Source organism: Polypterus senegalus, chromosome 15, assembly GCF_016835505.1.
Source record: "Polypterus senegalus isolate Bchr_013 chromosome 15, ASM1683550v1, whole genome shotgun sequence".
Lineage (NCBI taxonomy): Eukaryota > Metazoa > Chordata > Cladistia > Polypteriformes > Polypteridae > Polypterus > Polypterus senegalus.
The window spans coordinates 102,826,271-102,853,745 of record NC_053168.1 but is presented as its reverse complement, the minus strand read 5'-3'; the positions used below and the strand labels follow the sequence as shown (position 1 = coordinate 102,853,745).

The window sequence follows — 27,475 nt, the reverse complement described above, 5'->3', positions numbered from 1 at the left end:
TTCCCTCATTCAAGAACAAGATCCCGAGGTACTTAAACTCCCCTGCTTGAGGGAACACCTCATTCCCAACCCGGGGAGGGCACTACACCCTTTTCCAGCTGAGAACTATGATGTTGGAGATGCAGATTCTCTTCCCAGCCACAAAACCATCTCACTGTGTGCCTAAGGTCACACAATTAGTGGATTTAATTTGGCTCTTTTGACACTGATCTAGAGAATAAAAAAAACTTTTAAATGTTAAAGTAAATGCAAAGCTGTCTGTATAAATTACAAATATAAAACTCTTCATGTCAGTATTCCTAGTCCAGCCTTGAATCTATGCTGGTTTTTGTCGGGTTTTTGTCAGCACAGCTCAGCACTGTAGTTTTCCCCACTATATCTGGGGATCGGGAGTGAACACTCTTTTTAAGTCCAGTCACAGTTTCACAATTTGATTAATGCTTGCATCATATTGTATTTTGGAAATTGTGCAGCAGCTGGTTAATACCAAACATGCTTATGGCAAAGAAAATTCAATTTTGGTCTCATCAAACAACAAAACCTTTTTCCAGCTGACTTCAGAGTCACCCAAGTGCCTTCTGGCAAACCCTAGATGAGATGTCATACGTATCATTTCAATAGTGTAATTCTCTTTACCACTCTGTGACTTGTAAAGTGCATGTGGAATATTTTTCGTATGCCAATCTTAATCACTGTTGCTTGCAACTCCTTCAGAGTTGTCATAGATCTCTTTGCCGCCTCCCTCACTGATCTTCATCTTGCATGACACTCAGTTTTTCTGGATGGCCTCCCCCAGGTAGATTTACAGCTGTGCCGCACTCTTTCCATTTCTCAATTACGGTTTAGTTAGGTAACAAAGGATATTCATTGACTTGGATATTCTTAGTAAAATAAATTTTTAAAGATGCACACTCACAACAGTTCTACAATACAGTTCTTAATGTACATCCAAGAAACAGAACAAAAATAGTAGAAAAATCTCCTTACTGCCCCCTGGAGGACATTTAAGCCATTAGCCCATGATCCCAGTTGTTATTATCTTATCTCTTTGAAGTTGGAGTAATTACTTGCAGATATCTCTCTGTACAGAGAAATCCTATCTCTGGTGTTCCACCTATTTTATTGCTTGATTTTTTTCTCTACTTTTTTATGCATTGACAGATTGTGAATGCGGCATCTTAATAAAATAATTACTGTCACGGCAATCTGCTTAAGTGTGATTGTAACATTCAGGTGCAAGCTGCATTTTCAAGTTAAGTGCCTGTGAACAGAATACAGTATACCACTAGTTATTTCTCCCCTCATAGGTTACATCATAAATTGATTTCCAAACGTAGCTGAGACAATAACAAGCTTTATTTTTTTATCTTCAGAGTGGCTCTCCTGGTCTTCAATTACCGCTTTTGTTAATTATCCAGTTACCCTTAAGTGAAACCTTTTAATTGCATTGTAATGCCAATATTGCAAACAAAAGGATAAGGAAAGAAAATAAATAATTACAAGTGCTGAACTGTCCTTTTCTTGTAATTTATGAAACAAGCAGGTGGTCAGGGTTTACACAAGTGCCCTGTTCAATTAGGACATAACTGGCATTTGTCTCATTACTCTTTGTACTTATTGACAGGATGGTATTCCCAAAGTTGTAACAGTAAAAACGAAAGAGTAAGAAAAATATATGCATGGCATAACATTTGGTGTGTTCATAGACTTGGTTAGCTGGTTTTTTATGGAGAAACATTTGTGGCAAAATTATACAAATAAAATGGCAAGTATTAAATAAATAATAACATGAAAAAATCAAGATATATATCTACTCTTTATATATAAAATCCTCTTCTAAAAGTGCAATGATTTTGTGCAGCGGTTTTATGTGATATTTTTATGACACATTTCTTGTCACGCTTTAAATTGTGCTTATTTTAAACCCTACATATATATGTTTGTTGTTAGATTTTCTGATTCTTATTCCGTTTTTAAATTATAAACTGAAAAATTTCAAGAACTCATGTCCCATGAGATGAGACTTTGTGCCAAAAGATTTAACCACGGCCGAGGCCGGAAATAAAAGACAAGGAGTAGGACAGCTGCTGTACAGGTTTTTAAATGTTCGAAGCACCGTGCGAGATGCAGATCACATGGCACGATAGCAGCAGCAGGCCAGCAGCTGATTGAGCTAAGAGGAGATAAAAAAAAAAACTGTATTTGACTCTCATTGTATCACCATTTAAGAGGGGGTTTCGGAGGAGCAACTGCATCTCCTTGGGGTGCGTTCAGCCCCCTCTTCACAACACAAGTGGCAGAGACGTGAAGTGGCTGGCACGTAGCACAGGCCGGGGGGTTTGCAAGCGAAGTGAGCAGGAGGCAAACCCCCTAGTGTGTATGTATATATATATATATTGTAAAAGATTCAGAGCCAAACAGAAAAAAGGTTTGGGGTTTTCCGGCCCCGTATATTGTCTACAATCCACAGCTCAAGTCAAAAAACGGGTCAAACTGAAAGAACAAAACATTCATCTGCATGACGCCATACTAGGCGTCGGCGGCCATTTTATATGGGAGGAGCCGGAAGTGGAGGAATGCTGGGAAGGAGGCGTGAGGGATGACGGGACTGCTGACGTCAGGGAAGATGGCGGAGGAAGGGTGGAAGTGGACGTACTGCGGTACAGTGCCTTATGGCAGAGCGTCTTTACTTCTGGAAAACAAAGGAGAAAGGTTAGTACCCCGCCATTCCCCCGTGAACGTCTTTCGATGTGTTTTAAGGTCCATCCGCGGCCTCCTACTCGCACATGCGTGACAATATATATATATATATATATATATATATATATAATTAAATGAGTCAATAAATTGTAATGAAAATACAGTGATCCCTCGCTATATCGCGCTTCAACTTTTGCGGCTTCACTCCATCGCGGATTTTAAATGTAAGCATATCTAAATATATATCACAGATTTTTTGCTGGTTCACGGATTTCTGCGGACAATGGGTCTTTTAATTTATGATACATGCTTCCTCAGTTTGTTTTCCCAGTTGATTTCATACAAGGGACGCTATTGGCGGATGGCTTAGAAGCTACCACCTCTCTCTCACTCTCTCTGACATTCTCTGCGCCTGATGGAGGACGTGTGAGCAGAGGGGCTGTTTGCCTAGAGGATACGGATGCTCCGCTAAAAATGCCGCTTTATCGCGGTGCTTCGGCATACTTAAAAGCCCAAAAGCACGTATTGATTTTTTGATTGTTTGCTTTTCTCTCGCGCTCTCTCTCTCTCCCTCTGACATTCTTTGCTCCTGACACGCATTCCTTTGAAGAGAAGATATATTTGCATTCTTTTAATTGTGAGAAAGAACTGTCATCTCTCTCTTGTCATGGAGCACAGTTTAAACTTTTGACTATAGGGTGTTATTTCATGTCTAGAGGGTTCTAATAATGTTAACAGTGTGGGAGAGTTTATAAGGGCTTAAAATATATAAAAATAACCATACAAACATATGGTTTCTACTTCGCAGATTTTCATCTATCGCGGGGAGTTCTGGAACGCAAGCCCCGCGATCGAGGAGGGATTACTGTATATAATTTAAAAAAGTAATCTAATTATTATGAAATACAAGGTCATCACTGTATTATTATTGTAGGGTTTATTTCAATATGGACTTATTTTGAGGCTTTTGCCTCAACTCTTAAACACAAAATAAATTATATTAAAAGTAATATAATAGAAGTGAATCCTGTTGAACCACAGCATGCTTTTTTTAACAAAATTAAATTCCTTCACTGAAATAGGTTTACCTGAATTCTGTAGTCAACTAAATCCTTGAACTTTCTCAACTGTCCTTTTCAAACAAGTCTCTGATATGCTTATTGATAGAGTATTTGACATACTTAACTCGTCATTTCATTACGGGGGTCTTCCCACATTGTCTAACAACTGCAGTAGTTAAACCACTGCTCAAGAAAAACCATCTTGACTTCTCTGTTTTTGACATCTTTAGACCAATTTCTAACTTGCCTCGTTTTCAGCAATTGAATGCCTACTTGAATAAACATTCTGTCCTTACTAGGTTTCAATACAGAAACTGAACTGCTTAAGGCTACAAATAAGTTACGGGTTAGTGTGGGCAGAGGCCACAAATCTGTTCTTGTTCTGTTAGACCTGAGTGCAGAAAGCGGATGCCCCAACTTCCCATAAGACCCACTGCAATGAATTCTCTAAGACAAAGCCAAAAGAAAAATAAAACAATAAGGAACTGCTTAAGAACATTTCTGTTAGGTAAAATGCCAGTGGGAGCTGGTTGGTCTTTACCCACTTGGATTTCAGAAAGCAGGAGCAGTAAGCTGCTGTTACTGAGGTTCACGCAACACGCTGTGCAGCCAAAGAAACAAGTCTGGAATGAGGCGGAAGCAGAAGCCAGACTGTTAGCATATATAATGAAACTTACCTCTGACTTCTGGTAAAGACTTACCTTTAATTTGGTAAATAAACAATATAACTACTGTTGTATTGAACAAATAAAGAATATCATTATAATATCATCACTACTGTATTGAATAAAAAAAGAATATTGGTATTAGTAAATTGAATTAACACATATACATCTGGCTGGCACAGTGGCAGCACTGCTGCCTCACACTAACGGGACCAGGGTTCATGTCCCAAGTCCTCCTTGCAAGGGGTTTGCATGTTCTCCCCGTGTATGTATAGGCTTCTTCCGGGTGCTCCAGATTCCTCCCACAATCCATTGACATCCATAATAGGTGAACTGGTCATCCTAAATTGTGGTTGGTGTGTGTTAGCTCTGTGATGGACTGACTCCCTGTCCAGGGTTTGTTCCTGTCATAATAAAAATAATAATACATTTTATGTATATAGCGCTTTTCTTACCTTACGCCCTATTTAGTAAACTAATTAGTAAACTAATTCATAGATGAAGTCACACGGAATGTTTCTCAGTTTTAAGAATGATGAGTGCATAAATTCACCAATCATCAGTGTTATGTTTTCAGCTTCATTTTAATTTTTCTTGAGTTTCCCTGAAACACAGTGTCATTTTGGGGATTTTAACATCCAAGAAATACAACTCTATTTTCAGAAATTTAGAGCTTCAATTCAGAACTTTGATATTTTTTTTGCAATCCTTTCTGACATCATATTGTTTTAAGGTTGGCACCACAAATTTCAGGGTTTTGGGTCATCTGTTTCCATGGGGACTTCCATGTTGCCATGCTGCTTCCAATGTAAATGATACGTTGGTGTAAAGATTACTTCAAAATAGATTAACATACTAGTAATAAGCTCTAGTTTTTTATTTTATATGGTGGTTGGTATTCTACACAGTGAACACTTTGACACATGTGTGCTTGGCAGACAACTTCAGGACTCATCTAAAGGTAATTACACTGCAAACCAGGGGTTGGCGCTGTTGCCTAATGCTTTTTCTTTTTCTCCCTCTGCAGAAACAGTGATTGACAGTTGCATTCCCTGATGATGTCACTTCCAGTTCCTGACCTCTTGAACCCACCTCTTCCTGTCCTCCAAAATGAAAAACAGCTCCACCACCATCTTGGAGTCAGTTGACCAAAGCCTCATGTCTGAAAAGACTGATCTTGCATTCTTCCATTTTTATTTTGGACTGCCAGTTATATGGGAATCACTATGGTGCCCCAACTCTTTTCTCTTTATTACAACACATTTAAGTATCTTTAATGTCTACCTGTTTCATCCAAGGTACCCTACATATCACAGCTGCATGAAGACAATTACATTGAAAACACTGAGAATATGGCTTACTAAGTGACTTCCTTAATGTGTTCTGTAAATGATGACTAGTTAGAGCCACTAGATGACTGTTAGAGCTGAGAAAATCACTCACATTGGACACGTGCTTTACCAACAGAGTTACCAGAGCTGTTTTGTTTCTTTTCTTCTGTTAGTTGCCTAATTGAGGAGTTTAAAATCAGGCCATTGAGGGCCGCTACTTACAATGACAAAAGGCACAAACCAGATTGTGTCACACTGCGACTGGTACTGCTTTGCGAGGGCAGCTGGCACATCGTGGATTCCTGCTGGTCATCAAGCTGCCCCCTTGCCTGCCAGAGACCCCGAACAGACCCCGACAGCAGCCACGGCATGCAGCAAAACACATTTTATGTTGATTTATGAGTGAAACCGTTGCTTTGTGTGCTTTTCAGAAAACTGAGTTTTTTAGAAAACAATTCAGCCCTCAAAGAGTTAAAGAGGCAACCCCAGGACTTCTGTAGAACTGGGACCTGGCAGTATTCCTTAAAAACTTCCTACGGGTAGAGTCACTTACAGAGTAGAGGCAGGGGCTTGTCTGCCAGGGAGACAAATAATAGGCCAAAAATGGTGAAAGAAGGTGCACGGAAGTGAGAAGGACACGATTTGCATGGTTTGAGAAGTGGATAAGTGCTTTACGCACCCCATATAATAGAGAGGGGGATAACCTGTGCAGGAAGGCCCAGAAGGCAGTAGGTTTATTGTTTTCTTCTGTTTATTGCTCACTATTGATGAGCGAAACATGAGAATTTCAATTCACACTCAGTTTTGCTAAACTGACACTAAAATTAATTTTACAGGCGATTCACATTTACTAAAACCAAATCACATTAAAGAGAATTTTGGAAAATTTTAAAGTTTTTTTGGTCTGCAAATCAAGAATTATTTATCCCTAAAGCCTCATTCACACTCTTTTGTTTACTTGTGTTCTTTTCTGCAATTGCACAATGCAGATACTTCTCTTTCACATCACTGTATAGGTTCAGTGCTTATTTTTAATTGGACATGCTGTATATTTTCCACACAGACACACCTAAACACCCCATTGTGTACATTACTGTGTTTCCTTCACAGAAACATCTTACTACAAGAGGAGCCAGAAGAATTGCCTTCATAATCCATATGTGATACGCAGAAAGTCAAATTAGTGGTATCCCAGCATTCTCCGAAGAGACATAGTACCAGTCTTCATCTTAGGTCACTGGATAGTGTCCATGTCTCGCAACCATACAGCAAGACAGGAAGCACCAGGACTCTAAAGACATGGACCTTCATCCTTTTGCATAGATATTGGGAGCGCCACACACCCCTTTCCAGTGACCTCATGACGCCCCATGCTCTCCCAATCCGTCTACTGACTTCATAGGAAGATTCACCAGAGACATGAATGTCACTGCCAAGATAAGTTAACCTCTCGAAAAGGTCAACACTCTCTCCGCAGACAGACACACTGCTGATGGCTGTGCCCAAGAGGTCATTAAAGGCCTGGATCTTGGTTTTTATCCAGGACATTTGCAAGCCTAGACACTCAGACTCCTCACTCAATCTTTTGTGAGCTCCAATCAGAGCCTCCATTGACTCTGCAAAGATCACAGCATCATCGGCAAAGTCAAGATTAGTGAATCTTTCCTCGCCAACAGATGCCCTAAAGCCACTGGATCCCTAGACCTTGCCCAGCACCCAGTCCATGCAAGCATTGAACAGAGTAGGAGCAAGAATACACCCCTGAAAAACCCCAGAATCAACTGGGAAAAACGCAGAGGTTCTGCTTCCACTCTGCACAGCACTCACAGTATCAGTGTATAGGCCGGCCATGATATCCAGCAACCTTGAAGGGATCCCGCAAAGTCTTAGGATGTCCCAAAGGACAGCTCAATCAACTGAGTCGAGTGCTTTATGAAAATTGACAAGGACTTAAAAAAAACCTCTGCTGATTTTCACGTTTGCACTCCATGAGAACCCTCAGTGACAGGATGCGGTCGATGGTAGACCTCTTAGGCATAAAACCAGTCTGCTCCAGGTGCTGTTAGGTGAGCATGTGATCACGGATCCTATTAAGGATGACCCTAGCAAGGACTTACATGGCACTGAGAGCAGTGTTATCCCCCTGTAGTTGCCGCAATCCAGGCAATCACCCTTCCCTTTACAGATAGGGATGACAAGTCCCATTTTCCATTTGGGATGATACCCGTCTCCAGGAAAATGAGGCCGAACATTCCCAGACTCCAAGATCAGGCAGTTTCTGACAAATTTGCAACCAGTTTAGTGAGGAACTTGCAGACTTGGGTGAGACTTACAATCCTAATGTGATGTGGGAGACCTTCCATGACAAGACCCTGAAGGATGCTGATGGTTGTGTTGGTGTTACCAGTGTTCGCAAAAGGAGGTGTTTCTTCTCGCAGGGCACCCTGGATATCATTGAAAGGGGTAATAGTGCACAACTTGATGACAACTTAGGAACTGAAAAGGACAGCTGTGAGAGCTGTGATGGCAGATAAGGAGGCATCTGTTAGAGGAATCAGTGAGCAAGTGGCACACCATCAGTGGTCTAATGACCCATATCCGGCCTACAGAGTAATTGAAGCATTACACACATCCAAATCTATTCTTTGGAGATTTGCAGCCAGGGCGGCTGATGGAACAGTCCTTACGGATGACACTGCAGTTGTGACCCACTGGGCCGGCTACTTTGAGCAGCTGTTTAATACTAGAATAACCAAAGCTTACGAGAAAACTCGTAAATCCGGCCCACCTTAAATCAACTCACACGTCTTCATTCAGCGTCTTTTGTCTTGTAAATGTGTCGATAATCCCAAGCAGCAAGCAGCCTGCTATACCATCCCCAACCGCCGGAGAAAGTGCAAAAACCTCTCCCAAATGAAGCCTTGTTTATCAGTGAGTCAGGAAACTAGGCTAAAAAAATATATTGTTATTCGGAACACATGCATTTCACATGTATTCAGTATCTACAAAGATCTGTGTAACTGTAGGATGACAGAAATGTTGAACACATACCTAAAAGACAAACTTTTTCCATGTTTTAGTACTAACGACAAAATGTAGACATGAAGTGTATAATGTGTGAAGACTGAAGTCCAAATATCAAATAAGCACTTTCACAAAAGGTACAAGTATAACTGAACAAATGTACTTTTTTTCCAAAACTGTAAACGAAGAAAAAGAAATCAGGTTAGTGTTGCTGGTTATTCTGATTTTTAGGGTAGTTCAGCGGTTAGAGCTGCTGACTCCTGTTCAGAAGGTCCTGGGTTTGAGTCTTAACATCTCCCAAAAATAAATGTTTTGAATAGTGAGCTGTTCTTATTGTTACTATTATACAATAAAAACATACATTTGATTTGAGTCTGTAACAGACAGTGTAAATGTATGGTACTTGTAAAGGTTAGCATTTTTTTTAATTCAGTTTTATTCTATCAGTCACATTCATGATCGCCCCAATCTGACACTGCTGTTTTCAAATAAAGATGCGCTATAACAGAGGTGAACTCAGATCGGAGAAAGAGAACAGAAGCCCTCCACACAAGAAACGTCCACTCACATATAAGAACAACGCAGCTGCCAATGCTACACCGTCCAGATCTAAATACTAGCACTAGCATGGTGTATGTGCCCAAAAAAAGTCTTAACTACATTCTGATACCATTGCTCGCCTACTAAAGTGTCAGCAGGTATTTTTCTTGGCATTACATGTGTAATTGTGAGCATGCCCATGTCGATCAAACAGAGGAAGCTCTACAGTCTACTTGTGACTTTACGCTGTAGGAAGATAAGTAAACAAATCAAGATAAGTAACATTCGATCTGGCTTTTAAATAAGCAACATATAAATGCTTCTTACGTAAAGATCATCACAAAATATAATTACAAACAGGAGTTTGCACGATACATTGGCGAGCTCTGTAAGCGGTGCTGTTTCTTTGAAGGACAGGTGGTTGGCAGGATGACGCTGGACCTCGTCCTGTATCCAAACGGTGCCATCTTTCGCCTTTACGCCTGATACAGCTGCGTTGTTCTTATATGTGAGTGGACGTTACTTGCGGGGAGGGCTTCTGTTCTCTTTCTCCAATCTGAGTTCACCTCTGTTATAGCTCGTCTTTACTTGAAAACAGCAGTGTCAGATCGGGGTGAGCGTGAACTCGACAGAGAGAATAAAACTTAATTAAAAAAAAAACGCTAACCTTTACAAGTACCATACATTTACACCGTCTGTTACAGACTCAAATCAAATGTATGCTTTTATTGTATAATAGTAACAATAAGAACAGCTCACTATTCAAAACATTTATTTTGGGAGACGTTAAGTACTCAAACCCAGGACCTTCTGAACAGGAGTCAGCAGCTCTAACCGCTGTACTACCCTAGTTTCCTGACTCACTGATAAACAAGGCTTCATTTGGGAGAGGTTTTTGCACTTTCTCCGGCGGTTGGGGGGATGGTATAGCAGGCTGCTTGCTGCTTGGGATTATCGACACATTTACAAGACAAAAGACGCTGAATGAAGACGTGTGAGTTGATTTAAGGTGGGCCAGATTTACGGGTTTTCTTGTAAACTTTGGTTATTCTAGAATTAAACAGCTGCTCAAAGTAGCCAGCCCAGTGAGTGACAACTGCAGTGTCATCCGTAAGGACTGTTCCATCAGCCGCCCTGGCTGCAAATCTCTAAAGAATAGATTTGTATGTGTGTAATGCTTCAATTACTCTGTAGGCAGAATATGGGTCATTAGACCACAGATGGTGCGCCACTTGCTCACTGATTCCTCTAACAGACGCCTCCTTATCTGCCATCAGAGCTCTCACAGCTGTCCTTTTCCGTTCCTAAGTTGTCATCAGGTCGTGCACTGTTACCCCTTTCAATGATATCCAGGGTGCCCTGCGAGAAGAAACACCTCCTTTTGCGAACACTGGTAACACCAACACAACCATCAGCATCCTTCAGGGTCTTGTCATGGAAGGTCTCCCACATCACATTAGGATTGTAAGTCTCACCCAAGTCTGCAAGTTCCTCACTAAACTGGTTGCAAATTTGTCAGAAACAGCCTGATATTGGAGTCTGGGAATGTTCAGCCTCATTTTCCTTGTAGGTGGTAGCCTACTAAACCTTAACTTGATCTTCTGAGTAGCAACAACAAGTCTGAGGTCAGAATTCACAAACTGGGCTCTTCTGTATATCCTGCAGTTTTGTAAGAGTCTCCAGTATCTGCTCACAGTGATGTCATCATCTCCTTCACCACACCACCAGTATTGGAGTACCAAGTCCAACGATGCGGCTCAGGGCACTGGAACCAGGATCCAGCAATCTGCAACCCCTGTCCTTCTGCAAAGACAAGGAACATGGAACCACTTTCACCATGTTCATCAGACCCATGGGGACACAGACAATCCTCATAGCCAGCCCTGTCAGTGCCAGTGATTGCATTGAAGTCACTCATGACCAAAGGAGTCTCACCTCACGGGCACCTATCAACCACTGAGCGAAGTTGTGAATAAAAATGTCTCCCTTACCGAGAGGTCAGTCACCGTGGTCGGAGCATACTCTGAGACAACAGACAAGGCACCCAGAGAGTGCCGTAATCTGAATTTCATAATATGTTTGTTGAAAGGAGTGACATCGGACATCATCGAAAGGAGATGATCCACTACAGCAGCAGCTACTCTCTGAATATGACAGCCATCAGAACGACCAGACCAATAAAGATGTACCCACCTGCAGAGGTCTGGCCAGTCCCAGGTGTCTGCACCTCAGAGAGTGCCACCATTGAAATGCAGAGTTTACACAGCTCCTCCAACAGCAGAAGAAGATGATCATCATGCCGGGGACAAGCCATTACACGTGCCTACCTGGATGGGCTTCCTCAAATTGGGGCCTGAGTGCTGCCGTGCAGAGGGCAATGCCTCAGCACCACACCAGTTCTGGTCCCCAACAGGCCTGACCACACTGGCAGTCCAACGGTTTTGACTGTTCTGGTGATGGGGCTCCCAAGGGCTTCCCCCCATCCCCTTCATAATGCAAGCTGCCTTCCTATGGGCAGCAGCAGTAGAGCTACTCCTACGGAGAGTAAAAAGGAGTTCTGTCTTTCATCTCAGATCTGTGTGAAGTTTTTTTTACTGTGGCTGGAATGCCAATCTTGCCACCAACCCCCGTGATTTACCTGCAAGTTGGAGGACCATTAATGCTGAACGATATATACAGTTTTTTGAGCAACGTATGCTGCCACTCAAAAGATGTTTTTCTCAGGGAGTACTGTGCTTTTTTCACAAATAGACAATGCCAAACTGCCTTAAGCATGTATTGCAACAGCTTGGCTCCATAGTAAATGAGTCCAGGTGCAAGAGCGGCCTGCCTGCAGTTCAGACCTGACATTTGATACATTATGAACCTAAAAATACAAAAAAGGAAACACCAAACTGTTGAGCAGCTGAAATCCTATATCAAGCAAGAATGAGACATCATTTCACTTTCAGAACTGCAGCAATATGTCTCTTCACTTCTCAAATGTTTACACAGTGTTGCTAAAAGACAAAATGATGCAACACAGTGGTAAACATTCCCCACATCCCAACTTTTTTTGAAGCATCTCGTTGGCATCAAATTCAAAATGGGCATCATTTTTTAAAAAGGACAATCAAATTTGTCAGTCTCGGCAATCGTACTGTTGACCACCCAGGCTGGCACTGCCACCTGAACCTAACACAGACAAGCATGGGACACAAGTTCAAGGCACACGCATTTTATATTTTTCTTTTTCTTCATGGGAAACACCTTCCCCGTTTCTCACAAGCAAAACACAGTCCCAGTACAAGCACAAAACAATTCTTTCCAACAATTCCTTCTCTCTTCCTTTTCTCCTCCACTACTCTGGTCAGGCTTCGTCCTCCTCCTTCCAACTCTAGTCCCCAAGTAGTGGCTGCTGGCTCCTTTTATAAGGCAACCGGAAGTGCTCCAGGTGCTTGATGACTCATTTCCAGCAGCACTTCCAGTTATGGCTGAAGAACTGCCCAGCACCCCCTGGCTGCGTCTGCGGATCCCAACAGGGATGCACCAAACTCCAACTCCCATAAAGCCCTGTGGGAGTCTGAGGAACACTGCAACTGAGGGGGGGTTGCCATCTAGCGTCCTGGGGGACATAACGCTCTGGCTATTCTTGATACCCCGGTCCACCCAGCGTGGAGGCATCCCGGTCGGACGAGGGTCCTGGCCTCATCCTACAGTACTTTGGGTAATATTTTGAATTACAGTAAATGTAGGGTTCATATGAATTGCAAATTATCAAATTTTTATTTACATTTTACACAGTTTCTCAATGGGAAACATGGTTGTACTACAAATGTTTTTGATGTGCCAACTGTTGGAGTGAAAAATGCAATGCATTTTATTACAAAATACATATATTCTAGTAGATGGTGCTCTGCAAACATTAACACTGAATACATTGAGCTTTACTTTGATTGCTTAGATTCCAGCCTGTCTTATATGACCAGCTTTTCATCTTGTTGTAAAACAATTCTAACTAATGATAAACAAATTTCATCTTTTAATTTATTCAATGATTAATACAATCCCACGGCATTTTACAAATACAAATTTACTAGAATTTCATATGCAGTCATTCACACAAATAAACAGTGTGGCTTTGCTCGATTTAAGCAGAGAGCAAATGCTAGAATTGAATATGTCACCATACACAGGAACACTGCAAAGTTATGCTATACCACAGGCGTCAGGCGACCAATGCCTTCTTCATAAAACTACATATTAGTCATCTGAATTTACATGTCCATGTACTGTAGCTTCGCATTTACATGACGCCTCTTCAGTGAGATGTGATAAAGACAGTCAGAGATACCCGGTGCCTAACCCACTAAGAGCATGACTGTCCCAGTACTGATCCACATGCTCCCAACACCCAGGCCAGCTTCTAAGGATACTGTTGATCAGATGTGGCTACTGAGAAGGTCTCCTAGAGCTGCACTCTCTGCTTGGATGACTCATCAGAATGAATCAAAAGGCGGCTCAACAAGAACAAGAAGCGGTGTGGGGGCGAGAGCATATCCCAATGCACAGCTCCCTTGTATGCAAGCGTGAAAGCCTCTCTCTGCCTACACACCTAGGCAAGAGCCTGTGCTGATTTCACTGAGAACTATCACAAAGCTTTCTCAAAAGCTGCTCACATCATTACTTTATGCATATATCACCTTTCATATTCAGTACTGTCGCAATCACTTTAGAAAATAATTATAACTTTCATATTGTGCTTTTCAAAGCTTGTACTATAGCAGTAACATCAGTACTATATATTTTGCCTTTCATAGCATCATCACTAGACATTTTATAAAGATATTGTACAAAATATATTACTGTTTATATCTCCTTTCATAATGCTTTCAATAAATATAAGAAAACAGTAAAGGGTTGTGAACTTGTGCAGGTCACACATCCACTCTAAAAAACGGGGTCAAGCTTCCAATTACCCTGCCCTGAATAGATGGAGCCAGAAAATGCAGTACTGTACTTAGTTAAAAATCCATTCAGATATGCCAAGAACAGGCAAACTCCACACAGGAAGTGACTGGTGGGATCTGATCCCAGGAATCCATGCCCATTAATCAGGAACACTCACCACTGTGCCACCCTTGAAAAAAATATAACGTGTGATGTTGTGCTTATTGGAATGTGTGGTATGTCACAATGAACAGCATTAAAAAACATATTGGAAAGAGTTTAGGGATACATTTTACAGAATTGTCCATAGTACTAGGGTGTTGTACCGTGTTAGCCATTATGAATGTAGAGAAAAGCCAAGCAAAATGACACCTTTATTGGCTAACTAAAAAGATTACAATATACAAGCTTTTGAGGCAACTCAGACCCCTTCTTCAAGCAAGATGTAATACAGAAACTGGAGTTTCCTATGTATATATACACACTAGGACAAGAAACAACATTGGTAAATCTTTAAATGAAAAATCTTAAATGTAAAAAATTAATAGATTCTTTCAGGCTAAGATTAATTTAACAAGAGAAAGAAGAACAATGCATGGTCAAGGTCTTTGGATAAGATAACTGTCCAACAAAGTCCTTTGAAGTTTGTGATGAGTTTTTCAAAACAATGTGGGTCTGTAGACAGGTTGTCTGTGTCAGTCTGAGAGATGCAAATGATCCTCATACCTGGCCATAAAACTCTTGTCTTTATTCAAGCCATGTTGTAATGTATTAAATTTTAACATGAGTTTAAATTCCCATTCTTTTCACTCTTGCTGTGTTTTGAAGTTGCCCATAAGCACTGTGACTCGCAGCAAGAGAGAAAAGAATGGGAAGTTAAACTCATGTTAAAATTTAATACATTACAACATGGCTTGAATAAAAACAAGAGTTTTATGGCCAGGTATGAGGATTGTTTGCATCTCTCAGACTGGCACAGATAATGTGTCTACAGACCCACATTGTTTTGAAAAACTCATCACAAACTTCAAAGGACTTTGTTGGACAGTTATCTTATCCAAAGACGTTGACCATGCATTGTTCTTCTTTCTCTTGTTAAATTAATCTTAGCCTGAAAGAATCTATTAATTTTTTACATTTAAGATTTTTCATTTAAAGATTTACCAGTGTTGTTTCTTGTCCTAGTGTGTATATATACATAGGAAACTCCAGTTTCTGTATTACATCTTGCCTGAAGAAGGGGCCTGAGTTGCCTCAAAAGTTTGCATATTGTAATCTTTTTAGTTAGCCAATAAAAGGTGTCATTTTGCTTGGCTTTTCTCTACAGAATTGTCCATAATGAGTACTATGATAATGCATTGTCCAATCAACTTTATTACTGTTTTTTTTAATAGTGAGCACTACAACAAAACAAAAAAAAAAATAAATTACAACTTTACAATAACTAGATATGTATAATGCTAATTGCAAAACACTGGGCCTTGATCTTGGTCTTAATTGAGAGCTTATGACATGATATGTGTAACACAACCCAAGAACTGGAGGTGCAGGGTACTCTGGACACATAATTGGATTTCAGGTCCTTCTCGTGGAAAGCAATGGCACATACACACACCCTGGCTGACAGTGTAGGCAACAGGCATTGCTGAATGAAAAAGACCTACGGCTAGCTCAGCTCACAGTGAGGCACACTGCACAGGCGGATGGATTGTTTGAACTAAAAACACAAGTCATACACTCCAAACACATCAGAAAGTCATACACGTCTAAATAATTGGAGGTGCAGGCTTCCTCCGCCATGTCTGCCAGGTCCTTTGCACGGCGAGTGGATACACAGTAACGTGACATGGCTCACAAGGAAAGACCAGCGGTGTAAACATGCGGTATGTCTGTCAGGAAAAGACTCCTAGAGACATTGAAGGACATTGTTCAAGCTGAATGATCGCCATGACAAAGGTGGTGGCACCTGTGGCAGAGTGCTCTTGGGTACTGTGTTTCATGAAAGATACATGAATGACATTTCTTCAAGAACCAGAATGTTTCCTAGTACAGAATATCTTACAATGAGTAGATTAAAAACAAAAAAATTATACAGCATCTTTAATACAGCATATTCACTACATTTTACTTAAAAGTCCACATTTAATAATGAAAACAATCATAAAGTGGTTTAAGAAACTGCTGGTAAAAGGGTTTTGTAATCATTCTTTTATCGTTCTACATGTCAAAGTAGTACAATTTATTTTTTTCTTTTTACTCTATTGTGACCTTAAGGTGTCACAAAACATGCTGAGTAGCACTGTAAGGCAGGCCAGTGTCAAAACAGCTCACCATTTCTCACTGGATTTGTTTTATTCTCACCAGGGTTGTCGACTGGCTTGACAAAGGGGAAAATCTTCCATAAGTCCAGGTAAAAAAAAGCAAAAGGACTGGTAATTCAGAGAAAGATGAGAGAAGCTGTGAGAGTGTCAAAGGGCCAGCAGAGAACAGGACATTTCTAGCACTTTACTTACTACATTTTTTTTCCTTTCACACTGCTAGTTTGCCTGAAGTCAGTAGTATAGTGTCTTATCTCTTTATATAAATAACTAGCCATCCAACACAGCTACACCCCGTAGTGGTGAAACATGGCAAACTTTAAAAATCAATAAACAAACAATTATTGCTAGCTAAGCAGAAGCAAGGGAGAGCGACTCGAACACAGGTTGGCATGTGAATGAGGAGGGCCCTGCCCGGTTACCCACTCTTGACATCACGCTTTCCCCTCCCCTCAGCCCACAGCCTCTGTTTCGGAATAGCACAAATATTTCACTCCTGCAAGCGAACTATGATTCATAGTGCGATGAGAGAAGTCACAAAATCAACCGGAATGTTCAAGCAAATTATAGAAAAAAACCCAATCTAAATCCGTTAAGTAGTTCTCTCGTTTGTTAGCTAAGCGGAGGTAAAGTATATGCCCCGAGGCTGGCATGTGAGTGAGGAGGGCCCCGCACCCCTCTCCTCAGTCCATTGTCTCTCTTTCGGATTTGCGCAAATAAATCGGTACTGTAAGCGAACTATGATACTTAGCGTGATGAGAGAAGTTGCAAAATCAACCGGAATGTTCAAGCAAATTATAGAACAAAAACGCATCTAAATCTGTTAAGTAGTTCTCTCGTGAAAAGCGGACAGACAGATGTTCGATTTTATATACACAGAGAAGAAACAGTAGCCACAACAACAATTGTATATGTTTTTTACTACAGAAGGACGAACAACACGGGGAACAAAAAGGCCCCACCCACCTAAAGAATGTCTAATCAAAACAGCCGGTGGGGTAGACATACCAACAGATGACAATCCATATGTACCATAAGCATATATGACAGTAAGAGCTTTCTTCTGGAGCTACACCTAACCCATCTTACATGGAGGATAGGTTTACATGAAAGGTTTCAGCCATCTTTTCATCTCTTCTCAAGACAAAACAAGCCAGACCTCAAATGTGTGTGAAAAATCCAGGATGCTGAACAACATTACACTGAGGTGTCACTTGGAAAATGAATAAAACCAGCAAGTTCCTTGGACTCATACTTGCTTTTCTGTTGGTACTCACTTTGATTATTGATATAAAAAATAGTTTGATTTATTTACTGAAGGAAAACATTTTCTTTTTTTTCTAACCATTATGGCTGCACAGGTGGTATAGTGGTGAGAGTATCTGCCTCACAGGAACAGGAGTCTGGGTATGACTGCATATTTGGAGATGCATTTTTTTGTTTGATTTGATATAATTCATTAATCCCCAAGGGAGATTGCATAACCTTTTTGAGATTAGAGCACTCCTTGAGGAATTCTCAGGTTAAGATCCTTACTCAAAGGCCTAGTAGAGTAGGATCCCTTCTGGCACTAAACAGGATTTGCACCGGCAACCTTCCAGATATCAGCAGAGATCCTTAACATCAGAGCCACCACTCCACCCTCATGCAAAGGTGATTAAAATCAAAAAACAAGTCAAGGCACAGATGCAGAAAATGTCCAAGTCACTGAATATCCATTGGACTACACCTAAATCAGTCATTAAGAAACTGAAAGTATATGGTGCAACATGTAAATCTGTCTAAAGCAGGCTGTCCACAAAAAAAAAACGAGTGATAATGCAAGAAGAAGACTAGTGATGGAGGCTGTCAAGAGAAGAGTTACAAGATGCAGAGGCTGAAATTAGAGAGAATTGGCCATATAACAACTGTTGGCCAGGCGCTTCATCAGTTGCAGTTTTGTTAAAGAGTGGAAAAGAGAAAGCCGCTGTTAAAAAATGCACATGAAAGCTACAGTAAAGTTTACTAGAAGGGTAGCCTGAAGTCAGCTAAAAAAAGGTCCTATGAGATCAAATGAGATCTGATGAGATCAAAATTAAGCTTTTGGCTATCAGTCTATGCGGCATATTTGAACACTGCATATTTTCAAAAATACACTATCCCCAGCACAGTGGTGGTGCCACACCAGGTCCAGCAAGGTCCCAGAACCCGGTAAAAATTCAAGGGACCTGGTAAAATATTTGATGACTAAGTGAAAAATTTGATGAGATTTCTTGTTACTGTTCTTTCACTGTCATAGTATCACTTTCTATATTTATAACAAAAAAAACAAAACAATGTACAGCATGCATGTATCAACCACTACGAGCTGCAGCTCCTTGCTCGATCACTCAATAGCCCAGCAATAGCCAAGAGGCTGGCATTAAGTCAACAAGTGCTATCAGTTTATCACAGACATGGACTAGTGACCTATATAGTACATACTTGTAACCTGATTGGCCTCATGCATTGTGCTGCCTGCCCTCAACACATGCTGTTGAAATTTTACACATGCTCAACTGCTAGTATATTTCAAAATTGTAATTTGTAGCATTTTTGCTTGTTCTGAAATGTTGTACTCTCAGCAATCATTAAGTTCATGGTTGACAATGGGAAAATAGAAAATGGGAATACTCAATGGACAAACGCAAGAACAGCAAGAAAGAGGCTATGCTGGTGAAGTTGGTAATGCCACTAGTACGTTAGCAGCTGAAATGTTTCTGAGAGATCATTCAGCAAACTTACATTATTCAAAACACATTTTTATCAACAATGACAGACGTGTGCTTGTCAAATATTGCAGTAATTTCCATGCATGTTGAGAGGGCCAAGAAATTAGATCTGGACTGTGTGATTGACAAATTCATTCAGATATTTCCTAATTGTTGCATTATGCTAAAATTAACATACATTTGCAGACTTCTGGACTAGTATGAAAAGTCAACAATTTGTTGAATTTGTTAACTTGCTGTACTGTTCTGCTAAAATAGCAAACCATGCGCTATGCCTAGTATTTCAGTTTTTGCATATATTACTTTGTTCTATGTTTGTTTCATTGCTTGGGACCAGCCGAGGATCTGTTGGTTTGAAGTGACTGGTGCCGACACTGCCCCAGCACCAGCATGAACCATCGTGGTAGCAGCCTCATGGTGTGGAGGTACCTCTCTGCAGTTGACCATGGAAGGCGTGTGAGGGTAGAGAATAAAATGATACAAGGAAATCCTGGAGGTAAACCTGACACATTCTGTAAGAAACCTGGGCCTTAGAAGATTTGTTTTCTAATGAGACATGAATAAATCAAAAGCTACATGGGATAGGGCCTAGGCTAAAAAGAACAATGTTAATATGCTGAAGGGGAGCAATTAGAGTCCAGACATCAATCCGACTGAGAATTTGAGGCTGGACTTGGGCTGAGCTGTTCATACATAATCCCCATGCAAATAGTTTGGCAAAGAAGAATTGGGAAAAATCGTAGTGTCCAGTTTTGCAAAGGTGGCTTAAGAAAGCGAAATGTAAAGAGCAAATTTTGACATCAGACATCTCTATTTATTCTTTTAATTGCCTTCATGTCAAAGATGTACAATTTATTTTTCCTTTTTCCTCTGTTGACAGCCATGACACATGGCTGTCATGGCTGCCAAAGGTGCATATTCTAAATACTGACTTGAACTGTGTAAATACTAATGTAATCAATTATTTGGTGTTTTTATAAGTAATTCATTTAGACCAATTTGTGGAGATGTATTTTCTCTTTGAAATTAAAAAGTTTTTCTGTTGTTAATTGTCAGAAAGGCTAAATTTAATCCACTTCAATTCAATGTTGCATAACAATAAAATGTGAAAACATCCAAGTGCTAAATACTGAAACACTGAATACCCCTGTGGATTTTTCTCCCACATTCCAGAGACAGGGTGAGTGAGACTGGATAGAGTGTGCTAGAGTGGCACCCTGTCCTTGGTTGAATTGAGCCTTTTATTTGTACTGCCAAGGTAGGCACTGGACCATGTAACACTCCAATGGATGATGTGAGTGTAGAAAATGGATGGCTAGAAGATTCATCTAATACCATCTGAAAAAATAAATTATCAATTAGCATCCAGGATGACTTACGGAAATCCACTTATGGCAGAGCATATTTCTTAGAAAATGGTTATGGAAGCTTGACGTTATTCTGTGAGATCTTTATATATCACAGAAATTATTCCAACTCATCTTTGTCATACAAAAAGGAAGCTCTAAGCAATGCAATAAATGTGCATAATCGCAAAGCAAGACAGAAGGAGTGCATGAATCACTGAAAATAATCAGCCGAGGTCTCTGGAAATAATCAGCCTCCTCTCTGGTGAATGAGGCTTAGTAAAAGACTAATCATTTGGAAAGCTGAAAAAAACTTACAGTGTCTCTCGCAGCTCAGGGGTGTCTCTAGAGGTTCCCAGCCACTGCAGGCTCTTCTCCAGGGCTACAACTGCACAGAGGAGACAAAGAGATAGTTTAAGCAAAAAAAAAAAAAAAAAAGGTAAAAGACAAAGTTTTATCGGTGCCAAAATAACTGATGAAAGATAAGCCAAAGGGAAAAATGGTGGTGCCATCCATGAAGTGACAGCATTTGGACAAATGCTTGTACTTCTAACCAGGAATGAATGGCATTGTATTTCGAGCTGGTCAAACCAGTAGATAATCTTAACTGCTGCTTTTATAAATTCTTTGAGATCAGAAGAGAATTAATTCTACAAATGCTGAACAATCTTTAAATCTTCACCAGGCACAACTTCATGGAAGTAAACTATTAAATCCTGCTGTGGATTCTGTTCTTATTTCTTCTACCATCTGTGAAGAGTTCCTGCATTATTTTATCATGATTGATGATATTAGGTCTCTCATCTCGCCTCATTCCAGTGATTCAACGATTATTCCCAAGCACTCAGCTGTTTTCACACAATTCTAGCAATTATCTCTCTCAGACCTATGAGATGTATTCTTGGACCTGAAACTGTTAACCAGTGCTTTGGACATTATGTCACCCCGCTTTCTGCAGGAGGCTTTTGATACCTGTGACCTGAGTATTTTATCAATAATAAATTGCTGTTTAGTGTTAGGCATTGTGCCATCCAGTTTTAAAACTACAGCTGTTCGGCCTCTCCTTAAAAACACAGTCATTACACTACTATTTTGAAAAAAATGTCCATCCCATCTCTAACTTACCTTTCCTGGCTCAAATCCTTCTTTTTCTGCTCCAGATATTTGATAAATTTCAGTCTGGTTTCACAGTCAGATATATTTCAGTCTGGTTTCAGAACCCATCACAGTACAGAGTCTGCTCTATTGAGGGTGACAGATGATCTTTAGTGTTTAGCCGAAGCTGAGGACTGTGCTTCTCTAATTTTTCTTATTTAACACTAGAATTACCAGAGCCTACGAAAAAACTCGTAATTCCGTCCCACCTTAAACTGCTTCTTAAATCCCTTCACACCTTTCCGCGCCTTTGTCTTCTAAATGTGCTGATAAAGAGAAGCCGGCTATTCCATCCCCCCACCAATTTAGAACGTGCACGAACTTCTCTCAGCTCAGGCCCTGATTGAGTATCTGGGAGTGAAGTGGAGTTTTAGAGTGAAATAATAGATCGTTGTTTGGAACACACGCATTTCATGTCTGTTCCGTTTCTACAGTAATCTGTGTCAACACATTGTTAAAACAGAAACTTTTTATATTCTAGTAGTAGATGACAAAATGTAGGCATAAACTATATAATGTATGAAGCCTGAAGTCCAAATAGCAAAGAAACATTTTCACAAGAATAACACAATTGCACTTTTATTTAAACATATAACTGCAGAAAGAAAAAGCCGCCTTAACATGCGACATTGACACCAGTTTACTGTAACTGAGTCTGTGGTTCAATAGATACAGCCCCCGCTTGGGAATCAAGGGGTCACGGGTTCGATCCTGCGCCCCTCCCTTTTGAGAAGTAAACTGTTCTTAGTCTTACTGTTTTAGAATAAAAACATACATTTGATTTCAGTCTGTAACAGCCGGTGCAATTTATGATCTTTGTAAAGGTTAGCTTTTTTTTTTTTTTTATTCACTTTTCACTCGCGTTCAGAATCAATCCATACAACCCCATCTGACACGGCTGTTTTCACTAAAGACGCGCTATAGCTCTGCAGTGTACCACGATGCATACTAACGCCCCCAAAGGTTCTGACACACAAAAGCTGGCGAAGCTGCCTTCTTCGTATCTCACCGTCACTTGCTTTTCTTTTTATTCAGTTTTATTGAGTGTTCCTGCCAGTCCCCGCATGTTGCTGTATGCTTTTTCTTTTGCACCCCATGACATGCAGAAGAAAGAATGGTAAAGACCAACTTCGGCGTTATATGCAATCATTAGACACTCCCCATCTGCCCGTGTCGTTCAAACACAGGAACATATATTGGTGTAAAAGTATAACAAAAGTGCACTTTTATTCAAGTGCACTTTTTCCATCGCCTTTTCCTGTAAGAAGCAGTGTACACACTTCTCTCTATGCTGTGGTTTCTATTACACACCTGAAAGAAAGACAATATATGTGAAAATATAATCGCACTAATGCAATATTATTTGAAAACGATTCTTGTGAAAATGTTTCTTTGCTATTTGGACTTCAGGCTTCATACATTATATAGTTTATGCCTACATTTTGTCATCTACTACTAGAATATAAAAAAAGTTTCTGTTTTAACAATGTGTTGACACAGATTACTGTAGAAACGGAACAGACATGAAATGCGTGTGTTCCAAACAACGATCTATTATTTCACTCTAAAACTCCACTTCACTCCCAGATACTCAATCAAGGCATGAGCTGAGAGAAGTTCGTGCACGTTCTAAATTGGTGGGGGGATGGAATAGCCGGCTTCTCTTTATCAGCACATTTAGAAGACAAAGGGTGCTGGCGGAGAGGTGTGAAGGGATTTAAGAAGCAGTTTAAGGTGGGACGGAATTACGAGTTTTTTCGTAGGCTCTGGTAATTCTAGTGTTAAGTGCTGATTTTGATACAATTGACCATACTATTCTGCTAAATCGCTTGGAGAATTTGGTAGACATTAAGGACACAGGTCTATCCTGGTTCAAACCTTATTTTAATCATTTCTTTTTTGTCTTCATCAACACTTTTTTTGTCCTCCTCTGCTACCATCTTTTGTTGTTGAGTTTGAGTTTCCCAAAGATCCATTTTGGCCCCAACACTGTGCCTTGTACATACTTCTTCTAGGATCAGTTATTCAACATTATAATATACAGTAGCATTTGTTTGCTATGCTGTTGACACACAATTTTATCAACCCCTGAAGTCAACAAATAAGGGTTCAATAACCAATCTGCTCGAATACCTTAAGGATATTAAATAATGGATGGATAATAATTTCCTTCAGTTACATGAGAGTAACACAGAGGTACTGCATTTTGGCCCTTCTGTTTCCATCAGCACCTCTGTCTATAATACTGGCCCTCTGTCCCCCCCATATTAAAAAGAATGTAAAAAACCTTGGTGTAATTTTTGATTCTTTCCCCTGTTTCAAAAGACAGATGCAGTATATGCTGTAGTCAAAGGTAATTTCTATCATCTCAGAAACAGCCAAATCAAGTCTTTCTTATTTGCCAAAGACCTGGGGCCTCATGTATAAACGGTGCGTACGCACAGAAATGTTGCGTAAGAACTTTTCCACGTTCAAATCGCGATGTATAAAACCTACACTTGGCGTAAATCCACGCACTTTTCCACGGTACCTCATGCCTTGTCGTACGCAAGTTCTCCGCTCGGTTTTGCAAACTGACGGCACCCAGCGTCAAAGCAGTGCTACTGTTCTTGTGTGATTACTCATTATTTTCATGACGCGGCTTTATAAATACACAGAAACTAACCGCATATTGTTTATTAGTGTAATGCATCTGATTGTAATTAACTCGTAACAATATAATGGTCCAGGGAACAGCCATAGTATTCCAAATACCATAACTGCTTTAGCGTTGTTACTCTCACTTCTTCTTCTTCTTTCAGCTCCTCCCATTAGGAGTTGCCACAGCGGATCATCATTTTCCATATTACTCTCACTGCACGACTCGGAGTATTTATATCACTGTATCTGAGTGTGAATCACAGCAGCAGCTGATCGGAAAGAGAATTATCGCTATACAGCTTTAAGGACACGCTACCTCAGCCACTGCAAAATGTTTTAAAGCCTTTCCTGTACGGACCTCGCGGTTCAGAAACAGTTTAATCCCAAGAACTTTAAATGCACTCAATCAATTGCTCCTTGTAGAACTGTTAGGACTTATAAGTACAATCACCCCACTGTAAACTTGCACTACAGTTATAATATCTCACAACCTGAGCCACTTTATAAAGCGCGTATTTACATATGATGACGATATCATTTTTAAGGTGAAATGCAGCAAAATATGTTTGTTAAATTATACACATAAAACTTTAACTTCATTTAAATAATCTATATTCTTCACTGGGAGTATCGTTAAGGATAGAATAATTAAACATGTACTACGAAGATATTTCAATGTTCTTTAAACGTTTTGAAGAATCGGCGCTAAGCTTACAGATGGCTTAACGTCTATTACAGAGCTGATTGTGTGGCGATCGGTTACTTGGGGAAAGAAAAGCAAGGACTCTTGGGCGCCACGCCAATATATATTGAATATAAAACAGAAAGAGAAAATAACAACACAGCTAAAAACGCAGCGACAAATTTCGACAAAAAAATGCTTGTCATGAGCACGAGGCTCATGAAACACATGTTTAATAATGTGCTTTAGCTCCTATCATCATGAAAATGACATCACGTATACATCTCAGTATTTTAGTTATTCAGAGAGCTGTAATATCACAAATGTAATGGACTCTGTGTCCAGTTGGAGGAAGACAGCCAGTTTAAGAAGCAAGTAGTGATTCACACACACATAGATCACATACGAGTAGAAGATCAAATACAAAACAAAGCATTTAACGTGCTACTTTAACTACGATATGATTTGAGAAACTGATTAATTAAACGATTTTAAGATGAAGTTTATAATGTTCTACTAAATGACAAAATAAACTACGTGATTAAAGTGGAAATGTCGAGATTAAAGTTGACATTTCGTGCTTTTTCCCCACTGTGTGCCTTTTTCTCTGTACCCTAATAAACTTTCATATGACACTCAGACAGTGGGCTACAACTCGCTTTTCACGGCAACTTTGATATGTGACTTCTTTTTATTTCCGCACTGTGCGATTTTGTGAATGTGAGCTTTCAAGTTTCTCCAACACGCTATGTCACTCGATCAACTTCATTTTGTTGATTATACCACGGTTTATTTGAACAAATAGTATGTTTTTCCTTTGCCTCCACTTGGTATTCGCTGAAATTCTTATATTTTCCCCGTGCTTTTCCCATTGTCTTTTCACAGAAGGCTGCGCTTAAGGGCGATTTATATTGATTTGCATATTCAAATAGGCGTAATTCTGGGAGGATTTGGGGCGTTACAAAATGCGCGTGCACGAGCGTTAGTTTTCACGCTGATCGGGATTTATGTAACGGAAGGACGTGGAAGTTGGAGTACGCACAGATTCCTGCATCTGGATTTTTCTGTGCGTAAGCACATTTCGGCTTTTGTGCTTACGCCATGTTATAGTGCGAGTTCTACGCACGGCGTTATACATGAGGCCCCTGGAGACTGCTATCCATGCCTTTCTCTCTTATAGACTGGATTATTGCGGTTCTCTTTATCTTGGAGTCAGTCAGGCTTGCCTATCTTATCTTGTGCTGGTTCAAAATGTAGCTGCCTGGTTGTTAAGAGGTTCCCTCAAGAAGGAACATATTACTCCTAGCTTAGCTTCTCTTCATTGGCTGCCTGTCAGGTTCAACATAATGTTTAAAGTGCTTCTTTTTGTTTTTAAAGCATTTAAATAATCCAGCTCCACCATATATTTCAGATCTCCTCATCCAATATTCTTCCTCAAGGACACTTAGATCATCTTCCTAATTTCTCTTATCAGTGCCACATTCTTACCTCATAAGGAAAGGTGATCGATCTTTTTTCAGTGGCTGCTCCAAAACTTGAGTTTCTTTTATTTGTCAGAACTGCTTCCATGATCCTGACATTTAAATCCACTTTAAAGACTCATCTTTTTCCTGGGGCTTTTGGAGACACAGAATAATGTATTTGCTTTGGTTAGGCTTTGAAGTTGTTATGTTCTTTAAGCTTCAGGGTTTGGAGGTCAAATTGTATTTTCTTTGTTAATATAGTTTTATTCAGTGGTTTAATGTCACAGTTTTGATTTTTGTTTTACTTTATGCAGCACTTTATAAATATACACTGTTCAAAAAAATTAAAGGAGCACTTTGAAAACACGTCACATCTCAAAGGGAAAAAAAAATCCCGCTGGATATCTATATTGATATTGACTGGGTAATGTGTTAGGAACGAAATGATGCCACATCATTTGATGGAAATGAAAATTATCAACCTACAGAGGGCTGAATTCAAAGACACCCCGAAAATGAAAGTGAAAAAATGATGCATTCCAAATCGTACTCAGTAGTTTGTATTTCCCATACATGTATGTATGCAAGCTTGACAACTTTGGGGCATGCTCCTAATAAGACAATGGATGGTGTCCTGGGAGATCTCCACCCAGATCTAGACCAGGAAATCACTGAGCTCCTGGACAGTCTGAGGTGCAACCTGGCGGAATTGGATGAACCGAAACAGAATGTCCCAGAGGTGTTCTGTTGGATTTAGGTCAGGTGGGCATGGGGGTCATTCAATGGTATCAATTCCATCATCCTCCAGGAACTGCCTGCATACTCTCACCACATGAGGCCAGGCATTGTCATGCACTAGGAGGAACCCAGG

At 40.2% G+C, this 27,475-nt stretch overlaps 1 protein-coding gene across 1 annotated transcript in view; it reads right to left on the bottom strand.

The window, feature by feature from the left end:
- Positions 1 to 27,475, bottom strand: part of tsnare1 (T-SNARE Domain Containing 1) — a 935,796-nt gene that overhangs the window by 680,384 nt on the left and 227,937 nt on the right. Inside the window, exon 4 of the mRNA XM_039737258.1 lies at positions 20,983 to 21,052. Coding sequence (XP_039593192.1) covers positions 20,983 to 21,052 — 70 coding nt within the window. The remainder of the gene's footprint in view (positions 1 to 20,982; positions 21,053 to 27,475) is intronic.